This window comes from Sycon ciliatum, chromosome 10 (assembly GCF_964019385.1).
Source record: "Sycon ciliatum chromosome 10, ocSycCili1.1, whole genome shotgun sequence".
Taxonomy (NCBI): Eukaryota; Metazoa; Porifera; class Calcarea; order Leucosolenida; family Sycettidae; genus Sycon; species Sycon ciliatum.
In genome coordinates this window covers 13,371,757-13,389,094 of record NC_088652.1, presented here as the reverse complement: position 1 = coordinate 13,389,094, position 17,338 = coordinate 13,371,757, and the positions used below count along the sequence as shown (strand labels likewise).

General features: G+C 45.7%; 1 protein-coding gene across 1 annotated transcript in view; it reads left to right on the top strand.

Moving 5' to 3' along the window:
• Positions 1-3,846: 3,846 nt before the first annotated feature.
• LOC135826665 (uncharacterized) overlaps positions 3,847-17,338 on the top strand; it is a 46,189-nt gene continuing 32,697 nt past the window's right edge. The window contains exons 1-3 of the mRNA XM_065339265.1: positions 3,847-4,141; positions 7,778-7,863; positions 11,791-11,835. Of these exons, the coding sequence (XP_065195337.1) occupies positions 4,134-4,141; positions 7,778-7,863; positions 11,791-11,835 (139 nt within the window). The 5' untranslated portion in view covers positions 3,847-4,133. The remainder of the gene's footprint in view (positions 4,142-7,777; positions 7,864-11,790; positions 11,836-17,338) is intronic.

Here is a 17,338-nt window from a genome sequence, read left to right as displayed (position 1 = left end):
ATGTGTGTTCTGTTCCACCTAATTATAACGTCCCATCGCATCAACCCTACTACACGCACATGTCGTCACTCTAGCACGACTTGTGTTATTATTGTTTATTTTGATTCGCACGATAAATAGAGCACAATAAACGTTAACTTGACCGAAGGTTAAAGGCGACTGCAGATAGAGGAACACATCGAGGTACAGGTGCCGGCATCAATACAGTATCAGAGAGGTACGCAGAAAAAACTCTCGTAAGCCCAAGGGGAAGTGGTTGATGAGGGATGAATGCACTCTCCACGCTCGTCTACACTGTTCGTGGAAATGCACACATACATACAATAATATACAACATAGCAATAGCATGCACAGAACCGAACAATTTCATGTTCACACATGCAAGCACAGACCTGAACATTAGTACCAAAAGCCGATACAGACAATATCCCCATACACACAGACGCACACACACACAATGTCCCATATATGCGCCCGTGGCGAGAAAAGCACGCAGATCTAAAAATGCACTGGATGTGAACCCACAGATTTTCTCTAATAGCAATGATAGCGGATCTGATTCTGAATGAAACACACACACAATACAATTATTGAATGCCCATCCGCAGATGATGGCAGGTCCTGAAAGAACAGGCAGTGTTCCAGTGATGGGGAACAGAACTTCGAGTGGCGAGTGAGGTATACACACACACGTGCGTGCGCGGGCACACACCAAAGTATGAAGAAATAGAATCGACATCGTAGTATTCATTGGTTGGGGAATGGAAAGGAAAATAAAACATTGCTGTAGGTTATTGTTGTAAGGACACTGGGAGCACAACAGAAAGGTAAGCAACTTGCTTTGAAGCAAAGAAAGTTATTATTCCACGGATCTCAGAAGGAAGGAACGTTCCAGAATGCTGCACTGGCAACAGGCGGCCTGCATGTGCGCGGCCCCTGCAGTCGGTCCAGCTGCCGGCCTTGCAGTGCTGAAAAGAATGTGCAGTACAGCATGTCACATAGTATCGCAGCCTGGACAAATAGACGCTGGGAAGTCCTAGTTATGTGCTCACCTACACCACGATGCACCAATCTTCTGAGCTACTTTGGCAACAATTTTGTCCACTTGAGACTCCCATGGGCTGAGCCAGTTGTTGAGGGCTGCATCAAGGTGGACGGCAATGACCGCTGATGGCAAGGCAATCCATGACACACAGTCACTAGGGCATCGTCAACATGGCGCTGAGGCTGGATGAATAAAATCAACCTTTAGGCTGCCGCGGGATTGACAACGAGGCCGCTGTCTCGAAGCTAGTCAGTCAGCCTGGTCACCGCCATTGACGAACCAGTCGCCACCGCCAGCAGTGGCGGTAGGTTGTGACAAGTATGGTGCAATATTGTCAGCAAATTCAGTACTCAGGATAAGATGAGTGACAAAGGGAACGTTGTGTTTGATAATATTGAAGTGAACAGGGATGATCACAAACCCTGCGCGTACTCCACCGTGAGTTACAAGAAAATTCCGGACTGGACGACGAGCAAACACCAACCTGCTACATCCAACCAGGCAGATACTATTACGATAGCTGCCAAACCAGGTCAATGCCGACCTACTGCATAATGTCAATGTCAAACAGATCCTGCAGGAGAAGACTGGGGTGTTGGCGTCCAGTCACTGAGTGTACAGACACCAGTCACATTTCCTGCGTCTTTTGCAGCATACAGGATAGACTCATCACTGTAAAGTCCACTACTTCGTGATTTTTGCAGGCGTATTCAGTGTGCCTCGCAGGACTGCGAGATGCTGCAGAAGACCAGGTTCGACCTTTCTGGACCGCCATTCACCGACGGTGGGCTACACGATGCTGGAGGAACTAGATTCCAGTGAAAACCCAAGATTCCTTTGCTCCTGGACGCTCCGACGTGTTGTGATATCTGCCAGGTGCGCAGTAACTAGTATTTTCATCGCTATAGCGAGGACGACGCCGATCGGCAAACTCTCGCTCACAGCCATCACCAGCCTCTCAAAACCATCACTTGACATCCCCCAGAGGTATAGGAGAAAGCCAAAACAGCTCTCAACAAATAAAAGCTAAGGACGATGGAAAGGGAACATGTCAAAAAGAAGACGAACAGTATGAAGTTCAAATGGGTTTGAACACTCGTTCCACCAACTACTCAGTATACCACTTTCAATAAATCGTGACGCCATTTTGTTTTAACATGAATATCGCGGGTTGACCGTGGGTTTCGGCGCAGTTCAACACGCGTAAAAGTCTTTTTACACGCTTTTTACACGCTCCCTGGGCCCTGCTGCCAGCGCGGGTCTCGAACTCGGGACCTCATGATTCGCAGGCAGGCCTGCAAACCAATCGGCCATATGCGGTGGTCAGGCTGATGGACTATTTGTTTTAAAAGTTTGTACGATATCGCCCTCCGTAAAAAAAAAAGGAACAGCCGTGACCAGCATCCATACGACGTTGTATCTCGCCGTGACTTGAAGCATGGCCCTTACTTTGAACCAAATGACTATGTATCATAACAATCTTCGTCAATTCTCTAGTCCAACTACTAAAATGCAACTTGTCTCCCGAGCTCCATCGCTCTCAAACCTTGACTGGATTGAAAAGAAAGGCAGCATCTTGTTTTTGGTATAGCTGTACCTTGGTACAGTAATTGTATTCAGAACGCAGTTGCGTCGATCCCCAAAATGCGTAGATGTACCTGGGCCAAGTAGGATATTGACCTGCGTACTCGGGTGTTACCGTACCCTCATATCATCCCTCCTGCTACGCAGTCGGGATGATATTCGGGAGGTAACACCCTCGTACTTGGGTAATATCAGGTGTAGATAAACAGTTTTGTTTTTCTACTCTTGGTAATATCCTATACTTATAATTATGATTATGGACTCTTGGTACAATCGCCTGTTTACCGCTAGCGCTACTCATTTGTAACTTTCTGTACCCATGAAACAGTGAGTAAATGTTGTAGTAGATCTTCAAGTGTAGAACTACACAATGTTGAGTTATTAGCTGCAAGTCAAAACAGCAGTAACTGTTGGCCCGATTACTACGGATTAGCCCACAACTAACTTCACTTTTCGTTTCACCACAGCTCATCTCTGATATCAGGCAATCGCCAGGTCATAGTTATCGTGGGCTACAGGCTACTATTAGGCCAAGTAAAAAAAAAAGCTAGATGATCGTCCCCGTCCGCCCCAGTTTTTGTCAGCGCCCCAAGAAATATTTTATTTTTTAAATCGTGAGTTTTTGCCGAAATCGTTGGTTTTTTTACCGATCGCGGATGCAGGAAACATGTGCAATACTTTCTTTACTATATGGACCACATACTACTAGTATATCACAACGTCAGTATCGATCTGCTGAAGAAAGAAAAAGAAAAAAAGAAAAAAAAGAAAAAAAGAGAAAAAAAACCTTGATGTTGTTGTGTACACTGTGTGCATGAGAGGGTAAAAAGTAAAAAAATAAAAATAAAATCCTCCCGCCCTCCCCGATTTTTCCAAAAAAAAGGACGATCATCTAGTAATTTTTTTTACTCGGCCTTAGACATTTTTCTACAACATGTTGACATGTTAGCATTGTAGCAAGAGTTCATGGACTCTTGATTGGGGTCAGATCGTTTCGACAGACACGTGCAGCATAGTAGAACTATCGTACATAAACGTAGATCCACCTAGCTTTGTCTTTGATAGTTGTGACTTTGCACTTTCTGGACCTTGGCCTGGGTGCGCAAGGTGATAAGTTTAGTTGACCCCGTAGATGGACCGTATTCTACCCGTTTTCTGCTTTTTGCAGCAAAACTGCATGTGCTAGGCAAATCTGTTTCTATGGCTCTTGTCCAAGGCTTCACTGACGCTGCCCAGATCCCATACGCTTTCTGTGCCTGTCTAGTAATAACTGCAGATTTTTTCAAAGCTTCTGCGTTGCCCTTCCAGCTAAGTATTCGGTTTCTTTTACTGTCATGAATAGCAGTGGAGGCAAAGCCAGCATGCCCGTTACATTAGTCATTCCCAGTGTGGTCCACATGTCCCGGTAGCAATACAGTAGTCTAACTAAACGATACCGCGGTGCGGGCGCGCCGTCAAAGATTTCGAAAGCCGAAACTCACCACTACAAGTCCGCCGTAAGTCGATGCACAAGTAAGTTGTTTTGAGTCGAGTGAGAACTTTTGACCCATACTAGCAAGCTCTTGACTGTTCTTGCCATGGGCATGCATGCAGTCTTGCGCTGTAGTTCTGTAGCGTAGGCAAGACGTGCTGTTTGTTCAACTTCAACTGTACTGTAAAAACGGGAAAATCTCGGTGAAGATTTTTTCCATAACTTCGCGGGTACAATGAAGCAATTCCACCTCCACTTGATAAACAGGCCGAAAGCTGCCGCTTACTCTTTCAGTTTGAGAACAGCTTCGATACAGGCAATTTTTACCTAACATAAAACGCGACCTAAAATTCGATCATGCCATGCCATGCCTCACAGTGTGCAAAATGCATTTTGGATCTGGAAAACTGGTTTACCGAAAAAAATTCGGGCCACCGGACCGTTGATTTTGGGAAATACCGAAAATATTACCCCACCGAAAGTTCCCGGTTTTACAGCAGTTGTTTTACGTACATTTTAGGGAGGTTCTGCTATACGTGAAACGTAGAGAAATCACGTAGAGAGCAGGTGTCTGGGTTAGAGTCTACGGCTTCGCGTGTTTTGGCTCCAGATTTCTACGCGGAGATGAGGTTCTCTACGTTGTGGCACATGCAGAGAAAATGCGTACGGATTTGCTGGGTATCGATCAACTGCATGCAGAAAACTGCCAAATATGGAAGGGGAAATTCCCAGTACACATTCCACGTAACTTCTCTACGTGAAACGTAGAGCAGAACAGCATTTCTTTACGTTACGGGAACGCGAAGAAAGTTCGCGTGATTCTTTGAGTCGCGTTCCCAAAACGTAGAGCAGAACCTCCCTAATACCGTAAAGTACCGCCAGAGCGCCCCATCATCTCATCCTTTCGTGGTCGTATTGTCGAGGTGGTCTGCTGTCTGTAGGTCATACGACATGAACCTTGCAACACATATTGCACATTTTGCAGTCAATCCGTACCTTCGAGCGGACACAAGCTCCACACAAAACCCTGCCAAGCGTGACCTTAGTACACTAAGATTCTCACGTCATACAAACTTCGTTGCACTCTGCCATACGATTTTCCTTTCTCTGGCTGTAAAATCAAGGTGGGGCGCTCTCGCGAGATGGGGCGCTCTGGCGGTACTTTACGGTACTGGTACAATTACATGTGCGCCGCGAAACCGTGCAGAGGTGTCTTGTCCCGCTCTAGAGGTAGCAGTTTAGCTAGCACTGGGACATCTTTGCACCGAATCTGCGCACAAACTCCACACGAATCGCGAAACGCACAGAAAGTAATAGTGCTAAACCCATGCAGCAGTAGGTGCTGTCCGTGAATGCACCGTGCAGTTGGGTGCAGATAGGGTTGAAGTAGAGCGCCGGCCGATTTTTCATTTTGTACGCAGTCATGCCTAAATGTACATATACCTTGTGAAAATTATTATAAAAAATATTATTATAAGCAGGATATGCGAATCCCAATCAAAACTGAGTTAGGGTTTAAGTGCTGTTTGTTTCATCCATGAGCTGAAACATATTACCGTAGAATCTCGCGGATAAACCCATGGGCTAATCTGTTTGACAAGGACATTTCGGTGGGCTTATACGCGGGCATGGGCTTATACGCCGACACCAACATTGTGCTATTGAAAAGTACCAAGGAAATGAGAAGTACAATGCTGAAAACCACTGTGCAAGCAAAAACAACTGATGATTGTGCTGAAATGTACCAAAAAAAAACTGCATGTTCTATGCACGTGTATATGGTGCGACCCAGGGCCTAGGCCCATGGGCTTGTACGACGGAGCTCTGCGATGCTCGAACTTGCCTGGGCTTATACGCGGGCGGGCTCATCAGCGGCACTAAACAGTATTTTAGAGATGTGTCCTGGCAATGGCCGCCAGCGTTCTTGTGCGTGCCATCAAATCGGGGATGGGTGGGGTGAGAACGCCTGCTGTACTGCCGGGCGCTGAAGAACGGAGAAGGAACAGGCTGGAATTTCACCAAGCACAGCATACCAATGTATACACTGTACAGTCATGGTGACTAAACTGTGCATAGACTGAAGTACAAGACAACCAGAACGGTCTAGGCTACGAGGAGGCTGACCCCCGGCCCTCAGTTCTTCGGCGGCCCACAGTACTGCACTGTAGTTGGGACAGTGTGCGGATGTCTCCACAAACACGACCTTGTGCCGCATAGTCTGGCGCGTTCTGTTCGTGTTAACAGTGGGAGACTAGAATAGCATGCCCTCCGCCGTAAGCAGCATGCACACACGGATATCCATGACATGGTGTTGAGGGTCCCTGGTCCAGCCCTGGTGGTGATCGGGAACTTTATCTTCTGACTTTGCAATGCCCTCAAACTAATGCAGGCCTAAGATCAAAAGTACGAGATAGTGCTAGCGACTTGGCGATGATTCCATAGGAAATAGGGGTGAAACAGTTCTGTAAGGAACCGGTTTTGGAACCGCCAGCTGAAAAAATCGGGTAAGCATGGATATTGGGACAGCATGCAGTAGTATATGAAGGCCATAGGTGGAATACCAAAGATACGCGACAATTGTGCATATTTCTGACCAACCAGGGTATCACAAACAAATAGACTGAGAATTAGTTTGTGCTCATGTACTGGGAACATAGGGACAAAACCATCTCATAAGCGTTGTCTCAGTGCATGAAGAGCAACAACATACCAGGGATATGGTCATATTGTCACATATTTGAGGTGAAACAATTGGTTCAAAATGCAAAATTTGAATTCTTGTGTCAGATTCGAAATCTATATATATTTTTCATCTACTCACATCCAGCGTAAGGTAAGTGAAGGAGAAGACAAGAAGCAGTCGCTGGCTGGTGAATTATGCCTGCCTTGACGATTTTAGGCCATCGCTGCCCTCCCTCTCGCTCCTGTTTTGAGAGCGAATACTGCGATGGGATCAGCGATACAAATTTTCAATTTCGAGTCGCATTTCGCGATGATATCGCCACAGCCGATCTCTCCAATCGTCCACCACATCTAGAAGACGTCGACATGACCTAGACCAAGCTACATCTTCGCTACAAGCAGAGAAACTGAACGAGAACACGATCGAAACAGCGACAATTGTTTGCGCTGAAGAGCATACCGTAAAAGTCCGTAAATAAGTACCTGCCCGAAAGAAATACCCCCTTCATTCTTTTGGCTCTGTCTGTTGAAGTCAAGTCAAGCCCGATAAACATACTGCCCGAAATAAGTACCGGTACGGTGCGCACATGCAGCGCGTAGCATGTACATCGACATGAAAATGACTTCTCCACTACACACAAGTCAGGTCCGAAAGTTAGTTCGTGCCTGAAAGTCAGTACCCGCCCGAAAGTTAGTACGGGTGCGGTCACTAAATTCGAAAGTAAATACGTACTTATTTACGGACTTTACGGTACTTTTGAACGCGTTCGTTCTCCATACTTTCAAATGGCAACCTACCCATATCATACATCAAACTTTTCATTGGGATCTCAGCTGTCCAGCGCAAAAACCGCGGGTCGATCGGAGCTACGGCGGCGGGGACCGGCGCGCTTGATTGGAGTGCAGCGAACCATACCATAATGGTACGGTTCGAGATGGGGCTGGTACACAAAGGGTTAAGGGGCCATGTTTCGTTTTTGTTTTTCCTGTTGCAGGAGGATGCTATTCAAAATGGACCACCGAGCCTTCACGATACGGTTTATCACGCTAGTATTGGTGGCTTTACAATGCAGTGTGCAAGGTATGTACTATAGTGGCTTGCATTAAAGCCTTTCTCATATAGAAGCCTGTTTTGAATAGAAGCCTGATTATCAAGATACACTCTCGGCACATATGCCTGGTTTTAGTGTTGACATACAGTCATAGAAATACCGGTTTTGAATAGAAGCCTGATTTTCAAGATACACTATCGGCACATATCGTACTCACTTGATTAGAAGCCCCTCTTGAATACAAGCGCCTCTTGAATAATAGCCCCCCCCCCCCTACAAGGACTTTTATTGCATTCCCAGCTCATCACAACCACTCGCTCTTCGGCCGAACCATACAGACACCAGCAAGGACACTTCCGTTGAGAGATAATATTGTTCCACGCCTCTAGACAGCTGTTTCGCTCCCTGTCGGAGCTCATCAGTAGAGGATGATTTAGTTCCTACAAGGACTGTTGGAAAAAATATAAGCCCCTCTCGAATAGAAGCCTGGACTAGTATTGACAAAGCATGGGGTGACCAGGTAGTGCCATGTATGAAGGTCAAGTGTGCAAAAAAACATCTCGTGCATGTTCCTATTAGTACATGCCCTGGTCGACGTAGTGTGTGCAAACTAACTCGGGGCCGAGTTGCTGTGGATATGAAAGTTTTAGAGATTCGATTGGAATACTGGTATGGAATAAAACAAAAAATTGATGAAAAAACCCTCTCAAATAGAAGCCCCTCTTGAATAGAAGCCTCCTCGAAATTGGTACAGAAAAAATAGAACCCCCCCCCCCCCCCCGGCTTCTAATCGAGAGAGTACGGTATGCCTGGTTTTAGTGTTGACATACATAGAAATACCTGTCTTGTATAGAAGCTTGTCTCATATAGAAGCCTGCAGAATTTCCCCCAAAACAGTCATGTAAGCTGCGGCTTTTATACACGACTTTACGGCATGTGTTGATAGCGCAGTTATTAATAAATAAACGCCGAAAAAATCCGGCGAATGCCGATAACGCTTATGCACATTGACGTCGCTTACGAAATCCCGTAGAATCCTGTAGACCCGGTTAGGTGTTAAATGTACAAGACCCCATTGTGTCATCTGTATTTTCGATTACGAAAAGTTCCCTTTAGGCATTTTTAAAAGCAAAAACTTTTTTCGGATGAAGATCTACATGTAGCTAGTCATTAGTTCCATCCAAACTGATGAAGCTGGAAAAGCGACGGTCTGCCACTAAGTATTGGGCTAAATTGATCCGATGCGCATGTATAGCGCACAATGAACACCCAACCGTGCATGTACACACCTACGGGAATGCGTACATCTGTGCGAGATGATGTAATGTGCGTACATTTGTGCGAGATGATGTAATGTGCATAAGGACTATACAGTAGATGATGTAATGTGCATAAGGACTATACAGTAAATGATGTAATGTGCATAAGGACTGTGCGAGATGATGTAATGTGCATAAGGACTATACAGTAGATGATGTAATGTGCATAAGGACTATACAGTAGATGATGTAATGTGCATAAGGACTATACAGTAGATGATGTAATGTGCATAAGGACTATACAGTAGATGATGTAATGTGCATAAGGACTATACAGTAGATGATGTAATGTGCATAAGGACTATACATTAGATGATGTAATGTGCATAAGGACTGTACAGTGGTTTGGTACATGGTAACAGGGTGCACGGTACTGTAGCATGCTTTCATGTCATATGCTTTTTTTCATTGTCACGTGCACATTTTTTTAATTTATTTTAATTTTATTTTTACAAACAGCGAGGAGACAATAATTTGATAACCGCAATGAATAAGACGAGCTGAATCGACATTTGTGTACTTTATTCATGCAATGTAAAACGGTGGAGACGATGTGCAATAAAATGATGAAAATATGAAGAAATGGTGTAGAGAAAAAATTAATGATTCAAACAAGTTTTCGTACAACACTCATCAGGAATCGTCGTTGTACTAAAGAACACTGAAACAAAATTGAACTATTATAGAAAATCTTAGGGAAATAACACGAGGAACAACAGCAGTGAAATTTATAAGTGTGAATTTTAACAATCAAAGCGAGAGCAATAACGAATGCGTGTGCTAACATTCAACTTGCAAATGGAAAATGAACAAACAAGAGAAAGAAAGAAGGAAGGACAAAGTGATAACACATAACAGCAGAACATTTCACCTAGAACATTAAAGGCCAAGCTTGGCCGCACCAAACACGGCATGTTACTTGAACAATTTCAACCCAATTATACTATCTTTCTGTACACGCAAATTAGGCTTATACAGACGCTGATAGATAGCTTCCAAAACTTTTAACTGTAGTCCATAACCATGACGACCACGGCACAATACAGTGAATGAAGACTCGGAATACGAATTACAGCAATCAGGACTAGCTAGCAGATGATTGTACAGTTGAAGACTTGCTACAACGAAACCTACGCACAACACTAACATTCTCACCGGCACATTCACGATCACTCCCATCATCGCTCTCCGACTCACTGCTTCCTTCGCCATTCGTTTCATCCTCCACTTCCTCTGCGCTCTCTCTGTCTCGTCCATCCCGCCTTACCCGCTCCATTGAACTTGACTCGGCCGTCACCATGCTGTCACATCCCTCCTTTCGCCCTTATCCGTTCAGTGCGTAGCTTCTGTTGTGGTTGGCTGTTGATCGTCTTGGTCTTTCAATAGTGGGCTTGGATGGTGAATTAGTTGTGGTTGCTGTAGATTGCGCTGTTGGTGTTGGTGTGGAAGCTGCTGATATGCAAGGTGGGTCTTTTTGAGTCGGCATTTGTAGTGTTAATGCCACTGTCGGTGTTGCTCGCGGTCTGCCACTGGCAAGCTCCACCGCCGCAAGAACCGATGGCGGAGGATCAGGAGGAGGCAAGCAAGCAAGCAAAGATAGATGAGAGCCCAGGCAACGAAAACAGTTCCAAAGTGTAGCGAGGGATTGTGCGTGTGCATATGGGTACGACAGCTGATACGGCTAGTGCAGCCGAGGAGAGCGCAGCAGCACGGAAAATACAAAAGTGCCACAGCAGCAGCCAAGAGTGCAACCACTAAAAAAGAAGATCAGTCTATGAAATTTGTTGATTATTGTCGTCACAGGTAGACATTTCCGGCGAGAATGCATGCCGTGCACACGAGTAGGCAGGCAAGCATGTCAGGGATAGGCGTAATATTATGGCCAGGCTAGTTAACAGTGCTGTTTCGCAATGAATTCCATCGGCATTTATCATGTGCCACCTTCCGAAGCTGGGCATGGCCAGGTCGCGACAGATGCACAAGCCCCAGCTTCTCCCGACAACCCAGTGAGAGAGTGGTTAGCTGTGTTGTTCTTGGTCTGCCTCTCCTTCCCTGGTAAATCATAGGTAGCGAGTAACATGGTCTATAATGGCAATTATTATCAACTACCACACCACACGGTTGCGCTCTCCGGCCGACCTCAACACGTTGCCACAGCACGCCATCAGCAAAACGACCCTCCGGTTGGTACTCTGCTCCTTCAGGCAGCAGCTGTTTCGATCATCAGGATCTCGTCAGTGAAGGTAGAAAATGTAGAACGGCTAACAGAAAGTGAACTTCGCCCTTTTACAGCAAGAGGGGGAAACATAATGGCGCATCTTAGGCGCGAAGATGAGGTCTAAACATAATAGATACTGTTATAGACTACACTGGGGATAATAATTATTTAAAAGCGTGGTAGTTCGTGTGTTAGTTCGTGTGATTACAAGTAGTGAAAGCCAGGTGTGACTCGATAGATAACAATCTGGTACAGGTTATAATCTGGACATGGCCGAATGTGGCTGCTTACTCCTCTCGATTATAATGGCAATTGTCCTGAATTTGTATTCAGAAATTTCCCCCATCCCATTCCATTGCCTCCGACTGCTGACTGGTGCATATTCTCCGTTTGGTTTTCTATTGTATCTGCACGTCTAGGTCTATATTTTTCTATCGCTAAAAGAACTCCACAGGCCTTTTCAGGTGAGTCACAGTGTGTCATGTTAGTTAGGGTTGGTTCACATAAGCCCAATAAAAATAAAAATAAAGTAAATTATCGTGTCCGTTCCCGACGGCCGCTAACACCCGGTAAACCCCATAAGCCCAATCGGCGCTGGGAAGTACCGTAAAAGTGCCGCCAGAGCGCCCCACCAACTCGTCCTTTCGTGGCCGTGCTGTGAAGGTGAAGTCCTGCGTGTTGGTCGCACAGCACCTACCCGTGTACTCACACATTGGAGTTGTTTTAGTCAATCCATACCTTGTTTATGCGGACGGTCCGGGACCGGGTACTGCCCGTAACTTTGAAATGTCCGTATTAAACTCTGAATCACATACATTTTGATGGGGAAAGACATGTGACGTCACTCTCTCCACGAAGGGGTGACCGGTAGATCGAAGTGCCTGTAACTTCAGGGTCCGGATAACGCAGGTATGAATGGATATCTGGAGCATTTCTTCGCCGATTGTCGTAAATGTTGCAATAAACGCCCCTTTAATGCGTAGCAGCAACCTTGGTCAAAAAAGGAATCTACATTACAATTTGTGTACATGCTTGATCACTGCATTTTACCTGAGGTCTACGTTTCGAGATGAACTTTAGCCATCACAGCTACAGTGAAACCTGTCTAAGGCGACCCCTCGAGGGACGAGAAAAAGTGGTCGCCGTGGCCAGGTGGTCTTCTTATCCAGGTCCAGTGGGTCACGTGACCATATCTACATGTGATACATCATTTTGATCAGTGCATCACCATGATCACAGTGCGAACACCTATGCTACTCTACTCTAGCACGACTCATGTGCCTGGGGCCCTCAGACCTGTCAAATGTCGTGCATGCACCATGTACATAATACACAGTTCCTGCACTGATGTGTAGATCTACCATGCCTGGTGCACCATGCAATGCGTACATTTACATGACTAGCAGTGTGCAACGCGGTCGCGGGTGGGTGGTCATCGGTCGCGTTAAGCGAGTGGTCGCCTTATCCGAGGTGTTTTGAACATGAATGCGTCCGTGACAAGGAAACGTGGTCACCATGGTCGAGTGGTCGCCGTATCCGAGTGGTCGCCATTACAGGTTTTACTGTACTTTATTTGAGGGCGGGTTCTGTGTGGCGAACATCACAGTCAGAGATAAACTTTAAGGTGGCTCGGACCACATGCGTACGCATCGGAAAAAAACTACCTACTCCTGGCACGCGAGAAAAGCGTGCTAGTACTTTTGTAAGCGCGACTTATTAAAGCGTGCAAACGCAACATTTGTACTTTTTCGGCTTGATTTTGTTCGTGACATCTCAGATGTTTTTGTGCTTTGTGTTAGTTAGTTCGAACGTTACAAAGCTTCATCGTACAAGCCCATGAGCCTACAGTTCATTTCAAAAACATTGACAATCCTGGCGATCGCCCACGGAGTTTGCCGTCTTACCGTATGTGGTGCCTGGAAAAACTCGCTGTGAACTCGAAGAGATATTCGGCGCGAAAGCATGGAAAACTGTGACAACTCACGCACACAGGTACATGTACGTCTGGTTTACAACAAACAAAGTTCTTGCTCGCATCGGAGTCATAGAGGACAAGTCGAAACTGTGGTAAATGTCGAAGCGTGGCACGAGTCCCGATTTGTTTTGTGACCAAATGGTTTCTTTGAGCTGCGTCCCTGCGATTCAATTTACTCTGACCATGTGACGAAAACGACATGGACACGGACTCATTCTCCCGGCCATGACTTGGCAAAGCCATCAATCCGTGCGACTTCGGCGACATTTTGAGAAAAGCAGATGCCTGTGGAAGCTGATAGAAGACGTTGCCGACTCCTAAATTCGAATAAATTGACTCTCGTGAAATACTAAAATAATTCAGAAAGAAGTCGATCGGTCCATGTGCCTGTATATTCAACACGTAGCATGCCAGGCAATGACTTCTACTCACTCGCACCGTTTCAGTGGTGTGTATATTCACATGATATAAGCCAGTCAAGCGTCAGTCAGTCGGCAGGAAGCGCAAACTCCAACAACACCATTCAACAAGTCATTTGGGGCAGCCACCTTCTTTGACTTGACTCACCAAAATTGCGAAGATAAAAAAAGGTTGAGTAGATGATAGGTCGGGATTTGAACCCACAGCTGCATGATCAGCAGACAGCATTCATGAATCATAACCACAATAGTCCAGCAGCCAAATTTGGAAAGTGGCTCCTATCACCAAGTCTGCTTCCTTTTTCTGCTGACAACCTGTTATTTGCACAGAACATTCATTGTGCGTGAAAACCCCGAAATCCAGCAATTGGCCCTGCCGAACCTGTGCAGAAGCAGGCCTACAGCTGATTTCCTTCTTGTCAAATATAGAAATTCACGGCCATTGCTGCGCCTTCTTCATGCACTGAAAACAGTTAAAAATTCAAAAATTCAATGAACTGTAGGTTCAAACCCCACTTCAGACGACTTTTTTTCTCTCTTTTTCTCCGGTTTGGGTACTGATCTCAGTGTTGTTGCTGTCTTTAGGTTCAAACCCCATGTCAGACAACTTTTTTTAATACTTTTTCTTGGTTTAGGTACTGATCTCAGTGTATGTAATAACGCCCAAAACGATGAGAATTACTGAAAGACAATTGGGCAGGATGCAGCTAATTTTAGCAGAGATTGAGATGCACCACACTGAATCTGGGAGCAACTTTATAGAGAAATTAATGCTGACCAATAAGAGCAGGGATAAGTGCTGAATAATTCCTTGGTCATCTCACTGGCGTGAGGTGTAGAGGTGAGGACCGGCTCGACCTCTCTGACGGCATGGTGGACCATGATAGCAGCATGGAACATATCCACATCTGAACTCGGCATTGGTCGAGATGGCTGGGTGAATACGTCGTAGTCATCTTCACCATCATCCAACCGTGCTTGCTGGTCACCAACCACAGACGACATCAAGCTCATATAGCTTTCTTCACTCAGGCGTGCAGCAATCACCTTTTCCGGCTCAGTGACGGACGACCTGACAAACTTGACCTGGTTGCCATATTGTTTCAAGATTCTTGCTTTCAGCAATTCCGTTTTGTACGTTGGGCTTGGCCGGCCAAGCGCTTCCAGCCTGGCAATAAATTTCCCCCGCAAGAACTCGATGCTTATAGCATGGACAGCACCTGCTTTGTCCGACTCCAGAATGTCGCTGTTGATTATGTCAGCCACCACTTGGAAAGCCTTATGGAATATGGATGTGGCGCTGGCTACAGGCGTATCACGGTTTGAACGTGTCGAGCACAGTGTATACTTGGCATAGCAGGAACGATGATACAGAATGTCTGCGGCAACACAGTCAGGGTAACTCTGGACCTCCAGAAGAATGCGGGTATCGTCTTTCTCTGTTGCTGCCTCCAGAATTCTCTTTCCAGCCTCCAAGCTTTCGCATACTGACAGCTTCTCTGATGGCTTGCCACGCTTGCGCTTGCTCTGCTGTTGGCAGAACAAACACAGCTCCTTCGCAGACCCAGAGTGTGTGCTGCGCGTGCACGGCCGTTGGCTGTGAGGTGCATTTTCAGAGGACACAGATGACCGGGGTGAGCTTTGCCTGCTGTGGACTGAAACTCGAGCAAGAGCTTTTCTATGCGTGTATTTACTGTAACACTGTACATGTACGAATCCTCGAGGCTTGGCTGTTTCGTCCGCGCACTCTTCTTGAACGAGAAAGTCCCATGTTGCATCTTGTCGTAATGCTGCTGCCTTGACGATTTTCGGCCAGGTAATGGTGGTGATGGAACGCCGATCCTCAGCGCCAGGGCAGCAATGGCAAAGACATCGCTCCCAAGATATACGAGCTGCAGCAACAGTTGGAAATAAGAGGGCGTATAGGGTTCGTCTGTTTGTTTACGGACTTGAAAGTAGAAAATACAACATAAACAAACGTACCTGCGTTCTCTTCATTTCCGCGTGGTGTTGGCTGGCATAAAACCACAAAGCTACTGCTGCGTGAGAGGTTAGCGTAATCCTCGTCCTCAGTGCTACTCTCCTCGCTCTCCATACTTCCCGAAATCGGCTGCTGATCACCACAAAACAGTACTGTGGGCGAAAGGAAAGGACAATTGTCATTGCCTGGAAATTCAAAAAATTCAAATTTTCGGACGTTGTGGGAATCGTCATTCACATCGCCTGCTCACGAATTCAAATTTTCACATTTTCGAGCAGCGCATGGATCGCTCATTTGCAAACTTTGACGATCAATAATTGGCGATTTATCGATGTTGTGCACAGCTCTGCACTGGCCAACTAAGCGAAGTACATTCCTTATTAGGCTGTCTACCAGCACCCAAAGTTTCAGCTTGTCAGCATAAAAAGGGAGCATGAACCAGGCTTTTGAAAACCGTCAGTCAGACTACAAGGCCAAAAAGGCAAAGAAAAATCGTGGGTTTTTGATGAAAATCGCTATTGGCTTCCTGGACAAAGTCTTAACCAGGAAAAGGCCAGAAACCTGGAACGGCTGGTCGAATTGTTCCGAAGCCTTCACAGAACAATTTGCCATGCCCTAACTAGCCCTTCTATGTACATGTACTTTGTTTTCCGATTTCCCCTAATCTTCATGCTTTTTAAGACAAAACCCTGATTGTCAATGTTTTCGGGATGGACTGTAGTCTGTAGGTCATACCAAGAGTCCATGGACTCTTGGTCATGCAGTACCATGTACATGTACGTAGTTGAAAACACCGCCATTCCGGCAACAGGCTCTCAGCTGCACTAAATAAATTACTTTGCCAATATTTCGCCCATTGGGCATCATCAGGGCATTGATGATGCCCAATGGGCGAAATATTGGCAAAGTTATTTATTTGGTGCGGCCGAGAGCCTGTTGCCAGAATGGCGGTGTTTTCAAGTGCAAGAAATACGCTGCAATGGAGTTTGGGAATTCTGAAGAAACGTTATGTACGTAGTTATTTTATAATAACGAAGGTACGTGTTGGGTCGTAAGTATCCACGCAAACACACATCCAGTCAAAATAAGGCACTTGTCAAATTATCCGAACGTTTTCGGTCCCTTCTCATCAAGGATTTTACAGGGAATGGCTCAAGTTGGAAAGACTAAAACTTATATAGCGTAAAGATATGAGATAACAACACTCGTGAGAAGGTGGAAAGTTATCAAGTTCAGCACGACACAAAACTCGAAGGAAATAATAATAGTGACAAGAACATAGTGAGCAAATTAAGTTACATTGTTAACACCTCGACGAGGAGTAACACCAAACAATTGTAGCGACAACACATTTTCTTTCTGTACGCAAAGTTCAGGAGCTAACTTACGGATATACAAAGCTTCTAACACTATATAAATTTTATTCTTTCCAACTTGAGCCATTCCCTGCAAAATCCTTGATGAGAGGGGACCGAAAACGTTCGGATAATTTGACAAGTGCCTTATTTTGACTGGATGTGTGTTTGCGTGGATACTTACGACCCAACACATACCTTCGCTATTATAAAATATCCGCCTCCGACCTCTTGGAA